A 13,391-nucleotide genomic window follows, 5' to 3' on the forward strand; every position below is an offset into this window, starting at 1 on the left:
AGAATTGACGGTGTCAGTACCTACCTTCTTTTTGAACCCATCCCAAATCAAAGATTTGGATAACTTCTCTTGGCCCTGATTCCTTAAATTGAAATTTTAGTGGCCTACACACAAAATTATGTCTTTGGCCACAGCGATACCAGGAAAACAAAAGGAAATTTGTCCACTTTATTCTCCTGTGCTCTGCAGCCAGCTAAGGAATGTTCTCAGCAAAGAAGCAAGTGGGTGCAGGCAGCATCTCCCTGCAGGGCGGGCACCTCCTTCCACGCATCACATTCCAGCCCTGCTTTCTGCTCTGCAGTAAATGCATTCTGTGGTACGGCACAGACTACTTTTCTTAGAGTAGGAAAGAAAAAATAATAAGTTCAGTTCAAATGGCTGGCATTTTTCTCATTTTTGAGATGTCCCATTTTACATTATTCTCTTTATTTCAGGAAGAAGGGAAACTTTATAATTCTGTATAAGTTCTCCTCATACTACAACACAAGCAAAATTATAAAATAGCTGAATTCTCCTTCTAAACTCATGACCACCAAAAATAGTCTGAATTCCACTCCCCCAAAAAGACATTACATGCCAGCTAAATCGACTGTGGAAATGTTATCTGACTTGGCCCCTAGGAACTGTCGGAGCAGGGAGATCCGGATGGTCTGAATTCCAAGTCAGGGGCCAGTCCTCTGGCAGGCCGTGCTTAACCTGGTTCCTTGTATTCGCAGGGACTGCCTTGGTTCTCTCCCTTCTGTACATGTTCCCAGGGCTCTGTGTGGGTCCCTCACCTGACCGTCACATTCAGTCACCATGTTAAGAAGGCAAGAGATGCCAAGCAAGGAAAGGCGACTTGCGAAGGAGGACAAAGAGCCCTCCACTCCCACCACCTGGGGACCAACTTGCAGCTCTGTCTAGACCAACACATTGGCAAAGCTTCCCCATCATTTTGTACACACAATGTACTCTATTTCAAGGGAGCAGAGGTTATTTAAAACTCTACGTGAATTTATCAATATACTTAGCGCAACCTAAAACAACATGTGATTAATCCTTCTCTGAGTATACGGCTCTTGACATTCATCTTCACCTGTTGCCATATTAGTGTTAAAAAATCCATCTACAAATACAGTTTTAGTCAATTTATAATTAACAGGATTTGCCATTATTCTTAATCTATTAAAACCAAAAGCATGTGAAACATAAAAGTATGATTTTATTTGACAATGTTTGTCTCCCTCATTTGCTGTGTATCAAGAAAATTCAATTAAGTGCAGTAATGACCGGTCTCTTCTGTGAATCAAGGAAATATTATCTATCAGGTGTGAAAGATGGCCTTTTGCTGTTCGCTCTTTGGTTTTTACTTAATTTCTAAGCACCAAACGACCAATAATCACAGCTTAAGGCAAAACGTAGGCCAGTCTTGATGCAGCAAGAGCAATATTTCAACCCAAGTAGTAATAACCTATTTGCAGCAGGTAACCACATAGATTCCTTTAAAACTATGGACTTGCAGACTATAAGAAGGAAAAACTCTTGACTAGATTAAGTAATCTGATGCTTTCCTTTAGCACACAGGAGTACAAGGAGACTCAAGTGCATAGAAGGGAAGGGCATTCACAGTTAATTTTTTAAAAGTCTGTGAAACAGATATATACATGTGATCCAGAGGAAATATGGAAGCATTCCTAGGGAGAACAAAAATCAAAATGTACAGTGTAAAAGTCACCAATACATTTACCATTTTAAACATTAAAGCAGGGAATCTCCACCAGGTCAATGTCTGGCAATTCCTGGAGACATCTGTGGTTATTTTGGGTTGTCCTGCCTGGGCGGACAGAGGACAAGGAAGCTGCCACACACCCTCCAGTGTGCAGCAGAGGCCCCTGCAACAAAGAACAATCTGCCCCAACATCAGCAGCGGCGAGGGTGAGGGACTCTGAACTACAGTGCCCTGCCCTGGTACGGGCTTCACGTGTTCATTCATTCGTTCAGTAGAGCATCCTCAAACATCCACGGTGGGTTTGGCCTGGGTCAGGGAGGGCGTGGGGATCAACAAGGAGCAGCCCAGTTGGCTCCTGGCCCAGGGCTGGATCACTGAAATGCAGCCTGGCCAGGCAAGTACACATGGCTACTGGATTTTATAAGACTCAAACTGATGCAATTTGGGGGTGGGACACAGAGTCCTGACAGATGGCTGAGGGAGGCAGGTGGAGAGAATGAAGTCCTGATGAGGAAATAGCACATGGGCCCCAGGAGAGGGAGGGAGCAGCAGGACTTCAAAGGTCTGGCGCTATCAGGGAAACATTTTCAGAGACAGACACTGCAACAGGTGTCTACCCACAAACTCTGTTGCTAGGCTTCCCGAAACTGAATAATGCTTACTGGTGTACCCAGGAGACTCAGAAAGAAGCGAAAGGTGAGGGAAGAGCCAATGTACCAGAAGGGGGGTGAAGAAAAGAAGGAATAGGAGAGGAAAAGAGAGGAAAGGCAAGAGGGAAAGGTCATCAGACAGTGCCCGGATGCCCTGGGAGGTCCCCATATCCCAAAGAGAGGCACAGCATTGGCCTTGGAACCATGCAAGAAAAGACGAGTGCTTTGCATCAGGGAATCCCGCTAGTTGAAGGACAGCACGCCATCTTTTCTACCCACCACTTCTTGTAAATCTGACTATGCACACCCCTTTCCCCAGGGCAAGTGGTCCTATTTGAAGGAGAAGAGCTCAGCCACCCATCCACCACATGGAGGCTCACACACTGCAGGGAGGAAAAGATTTTATACATGATTTCTGTAATACAAATTCACTAAGAAGGTTGTACAGGTCTCTTATGTATGGGGTTTTACATTATTATTTGTAATTCATTTATTTTGGTGGGTATGCTAAGACACCATATTCTGGTTCTTTGCAACCTGGACCTACCTTTAGATCTTCTTACATCTCTGATGATTATTTTTGGAGGCATTTTCTAAGGTTAAATACCTTTCAGGAAATAGCTTTCATCAATTTCTGCTCTGCACTTTTTCCTTTGTCTCTGTTTCCCTGGCTAAGATTGCACTTTCTTCCTTCTCCTCTTCCAAGTTCTTTATTCAGTTTTAGGAAAACCAATGACTAAGTTGGCTGAGACCTGCCTCAGTGTCTGAGTCTCGAAACTATTCAGTTAAAAGCAAAATGAAATTGGGTAAAATAAAGTGTATAATACACTTGTATAAATACAGACAGTGGGAGGATCTTTCGCCAGTGCTCTCTACATTTGCTATGCATTTCCCCAAGCTCTGGGCCCCGAGACCAACATCACACAGCAAGCCCTTCATGCTACTCTGTGCATCTGCTTTCTTCCATAACCCAAAGCGTAATTCACCATTGGGAAAGCCCAAGCTCCAATGAAGTAAAAAAAAAAAAACAAAATCACTAACAAAATGAGACATAGTGAGCCTATCCACCAGCTGCAGAAGAATTTCCTCAAGTTGATCACATATAATTTTCTCAAAGACACACAGACATCCTCGAAAGGCAAAGAATTGTGCCTCTCGCTGAGCCGGCCAACGCACAGCTGCTCAAGAAATGCATTTCCAACCTTACCTATAACCTGCACTTTCCATAGAAACTTAGCAATGTGGATTTTAGTATGAAAACAGAGATAGCTTATTACAAAGGATATTATAATATAATTTATAAAGAATAAATCTCAAATTATTTTAATATAATTTTATTTATCATATAATTACTTCTAGAGTTAGCTATAAAGTATGAAAGGAGAAAATTAAAATATTATTTTTAAAATTTGGGACCTTATTTTTTCAAATGGCATCACAGTTAATTAATTTCATATCTTAGTCTAATAACTGATAGTGCAAATTAGGTCAGATCTTATGTTTAGAATCCTTCGTAGAAGCGATTGGTTGCTGTGGTTAATTTTTATTTAACGTTCAAAACTTGAGAATTTACTGTAGACATATTTTGAATCTTACTTTTTTCACTTCACATGGCAGCATAGTCAGGAATACCCTTCATATGAAAGCGTTTATATATAGTCCTTCAAAACAGGGTGGCAATGACGGCGCATCATCGTGTCCTTCTTACCTTCGATTTGCCCTTGCTGTAACAGGCCTTCTTGGTGGCTTCATCACACTCCCACTCCACAGCCTGTAGAAAACACCAAAACGCAAGCAACGGTTACAGCTTTGTCTACATAAAAGGGAAAATGTAAATAAGGCACTGGGACTCAGATTAGGGAAGACGGGTACAAACTGGCACCCACAATTTCATACTCGTGTAGAAGTTACGCCAAATACGTGCAAGTCAGTCGTGGGCTTATACTTAAGCTTTACAATTGAGGCATAAGGACTCGACCTCTGAGTATTTATTTTTAATAATAATAATGTTATATTTAGATCTAGTCACCATTAGAGAAATGCAATGAGTTGGGGACTAGGGCATTGACTGCAGAAACTATCGCTTCAGCGGAACCAGGGACTCGATCCAGAGGAGGCTTAAAGGAGAGGCCTTGACACAAAATGATCTAAATATTCACCTCAACATTTAAATTTTAATAGCACACCGTTGATCAATATTCATAGACAAGGAAGCAAGGATGATTTTCCATATCTTTACTACTGAGATACATATTCAAATGAGGAATAGTCAATAAATAAATAGTTCCTGCAAAGAGTGCAGCTACTATTTTCTCCCAACACGAGTAATTTTCAAACTGTTATTAGCTCTGACTAAATATTTAGAGCCAAGACTTTCAAATATTTTTTCTGAGATTTTCCAAATCCAACTCATGCTGATTAACATGATATATGCACTTTCACATCCGATGCTAACTCAGAAGTGGAACCTACGACTCATTAAGAGAACAGACAGCACTTGCTGCACGCGGAAGAAAGGATGCCTGAACGTGTCATGGCCTGTGCTCTCAGAGTGAGGATGATCCTTCTGAACAAGTCCACGCATCTGAGTTGTTCTTAATGTCTATTATTGTAGGGAGGAGTGTGAACTTTTACAGTGTAAAAATATTTTCTCCATTGTCCATACCTGATATTATAATTATTTTCTATCTTACTATTAGAATTGGATTTCTGAAAGATCATGGATGTGCAGCAGTTAAATCATTATCAGAAAGACATTTGAGGTAGAAACTATTTTTTGCTAATTGGGACTAATGCCAAATAATAAACTAGACTGAACCAAAAATAACCTAATATCAAGTAATACAAAGAAAAATTATGGCTTCACCCTTATTTCTAGTAAGAAGATATTTTTCTAATTCTCCTAAACTTGGAAGAATGACAAAGTTGGGCTAATATCATCCTCTAATATCCTCTGCCCTCCAGAGAATGTTATATAACAGAGATTAAATCATAAAACACTGCATCTTGCCTAGCTTATATTACTTGGCAAGTATAAGTCCATAAGAAAAGTATTCTAGAGAGAACCACTTCGGTGTCTTTTAAACACAAACAATACTATAACTGTTCTCCCTTGCACAGATTTGAAGATTTTCGTCAGTGTCAACATCTGACAAGAGGATTTGTTAATTTGTTCTGTGATGTTTTCCTGTTCCTAATGCTAGATTGCAACAATAAAGTCACAGCTCATCAGCATCTGATGCAAACACATGACATAAACTCCATACCAGGATGACAAACGCTTTCAAGAAAAGTGATGACACCTCCAGAGAAAAGAGCTTTGCATACAGTTACATAACTATAAATCCCCATGAAGCATAGATAAAATAAATGAAAATAAATGTACTGCTGTTAATCTAATTTGACTTTTATTAATAGTATGTATCTTTCTTGGATCTCTTTATAAAAGATCACTCTGTTGTTTTTACTGAAATAGATATCCATGTCTTTGCCTTTAGTTAAACTTGAAGCAGGATTGATAAGCTCTGATATATTCTTTTAGTAGCATAGATCCCTTATAACTTTGATCTTATATTATCAGTGAGTTGAGTACTATATATCATGAAGAATTAGTGTTATACAATTTCTAGGAAAACTACATAGTGCAACAATTTAAAGAGGCATTCACAGCGGCTCCTGTTGCTCTAGCAATTTTGTTAAAAGTTAAATAGTAATGCTCTCTTCAGTGAAAATAAGAACTGTAAGTATCAGGGTTAGTCCCAGGGCTAAGGAAGAAGAATATTTACCAAATGCCATTAAAATTGTTCAGATCTTGCTGCTGAAATGGCAAACAAACAAGTCTACCTACTATCCAAATAGCCTTTGCATTTTCAAGATAAATATTAGCCGAGGATTAGAAGGGAAAAGTAATAGAAGAAAGAATGTGAGTGTTTTCAAAAATATGTCATTATTTTATCCAGTATACCAAAAAATAGTAACTACTCACACACGCTTATTAGACTAATAGAAAACAGAACAAATCTTACAGATTTTTCTGAGGATAGTTATTAAAAGTAGAAAAGTTGCTTTCCTTAGGCATTTTTATTACAGTATCACCAGCTTGCCTATGGTATTCAAATCCAGAATTAATTAAAGACCATGATTGTATAGCTTTTCTGTTGTTCACTTTCTACCTGAATAGAGAACAGGATAAAGGAAAATTTTATATTAAAAAGGGAACTTATTACAGAAGGCAGCAGGAGCAAACACATATTATTGGATAGTGCAGAATTTGAAAGGAATGGGGTAACAGAGTGGCTTTTCCAGATCACACTGGAATTGGGTGTTCCAGATTAATCCTGTAGTGTCTTTCTAGTCACTACTGGTTATCTAGACTTTGCCTATTTGATCTCTTGGCAGATACGAAAACAAACAAGCAAACAAAGAAAAAACAAAAGCCTCTTCCACTGGAGACAAAGATGAATATGGACAAAACTCTCCCGATTCAGATCTCATTTCTCAAAGTTACCCATACTTCTGTTCAAAATTAGATAATTTTTTAACCTGGTCATAACTTCCTTATTCCATCAGATCCATTCTAATTAATTAAACAGCTTTTAATTAAGTCTTCTTGTTCTTTTCTCAATGAAGATTGTTATTCTTTCATGTATCATGATTTTAGAACGAATCCCTCTACAATTTTGAGAAGCATCTTTCTACTTGTCTTCAAATTCATTTTAAGACATTTTTCTACCCATCAAAACCTATCTTTAAACTATCAAAAGAAATGCTAAGGCATTTTATATTTCAGATCTCAACACAACACTCGTGCTTTTATTTCCTGAGTCTACTTTTTAAAGATATTTAATTTCTGTCATCTTTTGTTTTTTTTCTATCGCATGATAGCCCAGTAAGGAAAAAAAAAAAAATACTGCTTCTCTATTCCATTCAACATTTAGTTCGCAGCATACATTCAACATTTAGTTTGCAGCATAGCTTTCGACAGCACTTATATAGCAGTGATATTGTGGTTACTTAAAGATTCAAAGACTATACATATTAGGCAGTGAGTCTGAAACATTTACATTTTAAAAGACACAAAGATTCTTGTTCATGGTGCAATTTTTTTTCTGTAAACACATATAAATAACATCTGTACTACTGAACAACTTACAGAAATTTTGCTATATACACATGCATTAATTCTCCTTTTCATTTAATAAATAGTCATTAGGTACCTACCAAGTGCAAGACTCTCTGCTAGATGATTGATGGAAGGAAAAACAGACATATAGATAACATTTATATACATCAGATATTAATTTACAATACCCATAAGTGTATTCATTCCATCAGCCTAGACAGCATCACATTCAATCTGAGAATGCAACAGTGTTCATTTTCTTTGTCACAGAAGCCACATGCAAGTTCATCTCACTCTGACTTAACATTATCAACTTTCAAGAAGTGACATTGCTACAAAAATACCTAAAAATTATCCAAAACAAAACAAACAACAACAAAAAAAGAGGCGGCTTACAGAAAAATCATTTTATATCTGCAGAAACCCCAGGGATGCAGTGACGCTCCCGTGGTTTCGTGACACAGCACATACCTGAACGCCCTGCACACAGACATGCCCCGGGTATGATAAATGGAACCGTGATCTCAGGAGAAAATCAGATGTAGGAAAGAAAAAGAGATTGGCTCTTTTTTATGTATGTGTTATATACATATAAATCCACAGTTCTCTGAAGTATATAAACAAAGCTGTGTATTATCACACTCCACAGCCAGAGAAGTTAATTAGATGGGGACCAGCAAAGGCAGACACTTTTCATAAAAATGAAGAGAACAATATTCTAGGCAGATGGGCCACTACTCTTTCAGCAGATGGCTTTGCTAATTAGATACTGGCAAAAGATAACATTCAAAAAACTAGTTTAATTACACAACACCAAAAATTAACAACCACCTGAGGGCTTTTTTTTTCATATGTTTGCATTCATATTCTTATGTCATGTAAATTCTGTGACATGCTGGAAAATGTTACATTGTCATGGCGATTACAAACAAATTGTCGGGGAAGGTGAGACCCTATCTTTGTTCAAAACGGAAGCAAAATGCAAACGGGTTGAAACTTGAAACAACTGTGATTCTTATGTGACTTGAATCAAATGTCAATACAGTCATCCTTGAGCGGGAACATCTTCCCTAATCACCGTTTGTGGTCACACATGTCAGGTTCAAAACAAATGGCACACGACCTGGAATGACTTGCATTGAAAGACATAAAGCAGAAAATACTTTAGTCATTTTGGAAGGAATTATCCAACATTCCTCTCTGCCTTTACTTCTTAGTAGATATTAAGTGTATTTATTTATTTTTCATATAAATTTGCAATATACTTGCATTTCTGTCCATGTCAAATTTAGGCAAGTCCAATTCATTTCTACTGGTAACCTCTGAATCAGAATATTGGAAGGGGACTTAAGTCATATCATCTAACTACTATTTTTTTGATTCTCATTCCCCTGACTTCATCCAAAGTTAGGGGGAACATCTCAACCTTAGAGATTCCCATGAAGTGTATTATAAAAATTTTTATAACCCTTATATTAAAAGCAAGGATTTTCCTTCACAAATCAAACTCACATTGATAACTGCAGAGTGGTGCTCTCAGTTTCTTGAATGTTCATTGGGCATTTTGGTTTTTAATTGGGACTTAACAATTTATTAGTTTCCTAGGGCTGTCCTGACAAATGACCACAAATAGGTGGCTTTAATGACAGAAATTTATTCTTGCAGTTCTAAAGGCTTGTTGGCAGGGTTAACACCTTCTGGAAATTGAGGGAGACTCTGTCCCAGGCCTGTCTCCAGTGTCTGCCATCAACCCTTGGTGCTCCTTGGTTTGCAGGGGATTCCTCCAATCTCCGCCTCTGTCATCACATGGTGTTTTGTGTGCCTCTCTTTGTCCAATTGTCTATCTTCTTGTAAGGACACTGGCCATTGGGTTAGAGCTCACCGTAGTCCAGTAATGACTTCATCTTAACTTTATCTACTTACACTTGTAAAGACGTTATTTCCATATAAAGTCACATTCTGAGAATCTGGGTGGACGTGAATTTTGGAGGGATACTATTCAACCCAGTACAAACACCATGACATTTATCTCATTTAATGTGAGAGGTACTCTTACTATAAGATTTTGGATGAGGACATTGGCTAAATAACTTGTCAAAGGCCCCAAAATATTAAGTAGCAGCACCAAAATTGTAACTTTGTAACTTGGATTTATAGCCTATTCTCTGAACCACTCTCCCATTACTAAAATTGTCAGAATAAGTGCCCCTTCTTACCTGATTCTCATGGAGTTTTTTGTTTGTTTTTTCTTCCCATAACTTATAAAAATATATACCTAAAAAGCACAGAAATTTGTGCACATCTAACTTCAGAGCTGCTGGCATTCAGTTAGTATTAATCATAAAAGCCATTGATTCCCTGTCATGGAATGTATTCATTTTTAAAGACTCCAGACCCATTCACAACCCTACTTTCAACTTTAAAGGAGCCATGATCCACCTAACGAAACTCTAGAGTCAAGAACTGTGTGGCCAGAGTATGATACAAGAACTGCGGGCTGGTTTTATGAGTTAAATACCTTGAATATGAGAATACAGTCTTTTCTTGATACAGAAGCAATATTCTCATTTCAAAATGAATGTTGAGGTTCCATCACTCCTCTGCTAAGCCCTCCAGGGGCCCCTCATTCTGCCTGGAATAAAAGCTAAAGTCATCTAGAACATTCTGTCATGTCCACCTACTTATTTCCTAGAGGCCCTTCCCCAACTCTCTTCCGGGTGACATGGGTTCCTTGGTGTGGGCCCTGAACAATGCAGGCATGTTCCATATGGCCTGCTCTATGGCCTGCCAACCAGCCAGTCCCACTTCCTGGAATACCTTTCCTCCAGATGCCCACCTACATAACGCCTATGCTTCCTACACACTTTGCTCAAGTGTTGTCTCCTCCTTGGGCTCTCTACAGCCATCTGAGTAAACACTCGGGCAAGAAGCTCAGCGCCTTGGTTCACTTAGGTAGCTGCAGCACGGAGAACAGTGCCTTACACAAGAAGCACTCAATATATAGTTGTTGAACAAATGAATGGACACAGAATGCCCCATACCTCTGCCCTTGGAAGTGGCTCTGGGGTGTCCTTCTAGAGACCCCCATGTGGAAAGGGCACATGAGGCTTCGGAGCCCTTGAGCTGGGCTGGGTGTGTGAGCCCATCATGCACAGTGTGCTTCTGTGGCAAACATTCCACGAGGATTTCTCTTCTGAACACACTTCAATGTGCCCTGACAATGGGAAGAACATGAAGGCAGTCGCTCTGTGAAGAGGGGAAGGGAAGGACCAGAAAAGAAATTCTCATACTTTTTCAGCAGTAGACATATTTCTTTACCTTCCTAAGCATAATCTCATACCAAAGGAGATAAAAGTACTACAGTAGTCTCCCCCTTATCTGTGGTTTTGCTTTTTGTGGTTTCAGTTACTTATAGGTAACCTCGGTCCAAAAATACTACATGGAAAATTCCAGAAATAAACTCCTAAGTTTTAAATTGCCACCATTCTGTGTAGCATGATGGAATCTCTCACTACCCGCTCCATTCTGCCTGGGATGTGAATCATCCCCTTGCCCAGTGTATCTGGGGCACATAGACTCCTAGCCCGTTAGTCACTTAGCAGCCCTCTTGGCCATCAGTCCAAGAAAATATAGTTACATCTAGGGTTCAGTACTACCTGAGGTTTCAGGCATCCCCCATGGGTCTTGGGATGCATCCCCTGTCTATGAGTTGAGGGGACTACTGTATTACATTAAAGTCATGTTATAAGTGCAAAGCTATAACATTAAATTGTTAGAAAAATGTGAAGCCAAATATAATAACAACTACTGAGTCACTGCACTCTCAGTATTCAATCATCTCTATATTTTGTTTTTGTTGCCTACTTTAAAAAAATAGAAATATATACAAATCAAGTAGGCCACCTTTGAGTCTCAGCGAATTTGGAGTATAATCTGCAATGGCAACAGACACCATATCCCATGCTGGACAATAAATCAGGTATTCCAGGGAATGTCATTTTACTGAGGGACTTTGAAGTCTTAAGATTTTGTACATGGTATGTATTGGTGTAAATGCATTTTAAATAATGGAATTAAAACATATACAACGTCTAAAATCCCTGAAGCACCTCTTGAATCCTGGGTTTCCAGGAAACACAGTTGGCAAGTCACAGCTTTAAGGAAACAAATGCCTCTGATAAGAAATTTCATGTCCTTGGACAGGACCTAGGGACAGAGAAAAACAAGGTAACAGAGGATGAGTTCTAATGACCCTACTCCTGAACACGGATGAACCCCACTGGGATGACTGAATAAAGGAAGTATGTTAGATGAAAGCTCAGCATCAAAGGACATTACAATATCTGGTATAAAATTTAGAATCATGATTGTCAGACATTGCACTTCAGAAATATTTCTAAGGTAAGGCTCATAGGAATGGCTGCTCTTGGCTGCAGAGTTTCAAAGAAATTATTTTTATAGATCGAAGCAGGGTTGGTTTGAAAAGTGGTGAGTTGTCCAATTTGTAACCCTAAATGTAGAAGAAAAAAAATCCAACTGCTAGAGGAATAACTATTTTTATACATGAATTTCCTAAAAGTATTAATAAATAAGAAAACCAATTCAAAGCCCATCAAGCATAGAATAAAAGTATTGACATCAGCGTGGACTGATTTCCCAAGGACTAGCTTGCCTAACTGAATATTTCCCAAATGCATTTGGTGGGAAAGCTATTGTTTCTAATGCTATATTTTTTCTCTTTAAAACACACAATTATATCCTACATCACATAGATGCTGCCATCCAAATACCACAATATCTGTAATGTTCAACAGAAATTGTGATTTTGCTAGAAATTAAAAAGATATATCACAAGCAAGTTAAAATTAGATGCTTTATCTGATGTTTCATTTATTCTATGCAGGCAAAGAGCTACCCCAAAATGAATAAGTTAATTATAGAAAGTCTGAAAAATATCAGACAAGGTCAGCTTAAGACTATTTGAAGACTTTATGGAACACTGACAAGAAGTCCTACAAAATAATAATTTTTTAAAAAATAAGACAAGCAGTATATTGGCATGGGATGCTTTGTAAAACATTGACCAACACTAGGGATAAACACTTTGGTATAATAAAGCCTGTCTTGAAAATGTCTTCACAAGGCTAAGTTTGTGGTGTGGTTTTGACCAAAGCATTCTAGTACACACCAGTTGACTACTAGCAATCACATTCTAGCGATCACTATTGGTAAAAGTGAAGATAAACCATCCAGGCCCTAATACAGAAATAAATTTCTTAGCTATATGATGAGATTTCATCCAGGAATATAGTTAAAGGGCTCAAAAGGGACTGAATCTAACAATAAATATGAAGGGACAATGCTTTTATTTTGAGGCAACATGATAGAAACACAGAGAAAGACTCCAGCAATCACAGCATGCATGCAAATGAAGATGCAGAAACCCTGTGAGTCTTTGTCTGGCTTAGGATTTTATTTTATTGATGTTAATAAAATATTTTTATGTTTTCAAGAGGAATAGCCCATTTGTGATTTTGTGTGTTAGATTTCTCTTGCTTAAAATGTAAAGTCACCTATATTGGGGTCATCGGTTTGGATCATTTTACCGTACATTCTGGCTAAATCCTAATGAAGACATTCCACACAAACTGTCAGGTTAACAGCCAATATAGATGTAAATATATGGGTGTTTGTTTTCAGTTTTTCAATAAATCTTTTCTGTTTTTCTATTCTTCTGAAACTAGCTTTATGAAAACAAACAACACTTCATACCTGATTACTTTTCTAGGCAGTTGTGAGTTAGAATGGGTGCACTAGATTCACTGAGGCACTTATGAAGCCCAGATTATAGACGTTTACTGGAGAATTGTTTTGCACTCACTAAACTACTCAGAATTTATTTATTATTCAA

General features: G+C 38.2%; 1 protein-coding gene across 1 annotated transcript in view; it reads right to left on the reverse strand.

The window, feature by feature from the left end:
- Positions 1-13,391, reverse strand: part of SEMA5A (sema domain, seven thrombospondin repeats (type 1 and type 1-like), transmembrane domain (TM) and short cytoplasmic domain, (semaphorin) 5A) — a 410,707-nt gene that overhangs the window by 189,488 nt on the left and 207,828 nt on the right. Inside the window, exon 6 of the mRNA XM_012653137.1 lies at positions 4,067-4,129. Coding sequence (XP_012508591.1) covers positions 4,067-4,129 — 63 coding nt within the window. The remainder of the gene's footprint in view (positions 1-4,066; positions 4,130-13,391) is intronic.

The sequence above is a fragment of the Propithecus coquereli genome, unplaced genomic scaffold, assembly GCF_000956105.1.
Source record: "Propithecus coquereli isolate 6110/MARCELLA unplaced genomic scaffold, Pcoq_1.0 Scaffold413, whole genome shotgun sequence".
Lineage (NCBI taxonomy): Eukaryota > Metazoa > Chordata > Mammalia > Primates > Indriidae > Propithecus > Propithecus coquereli.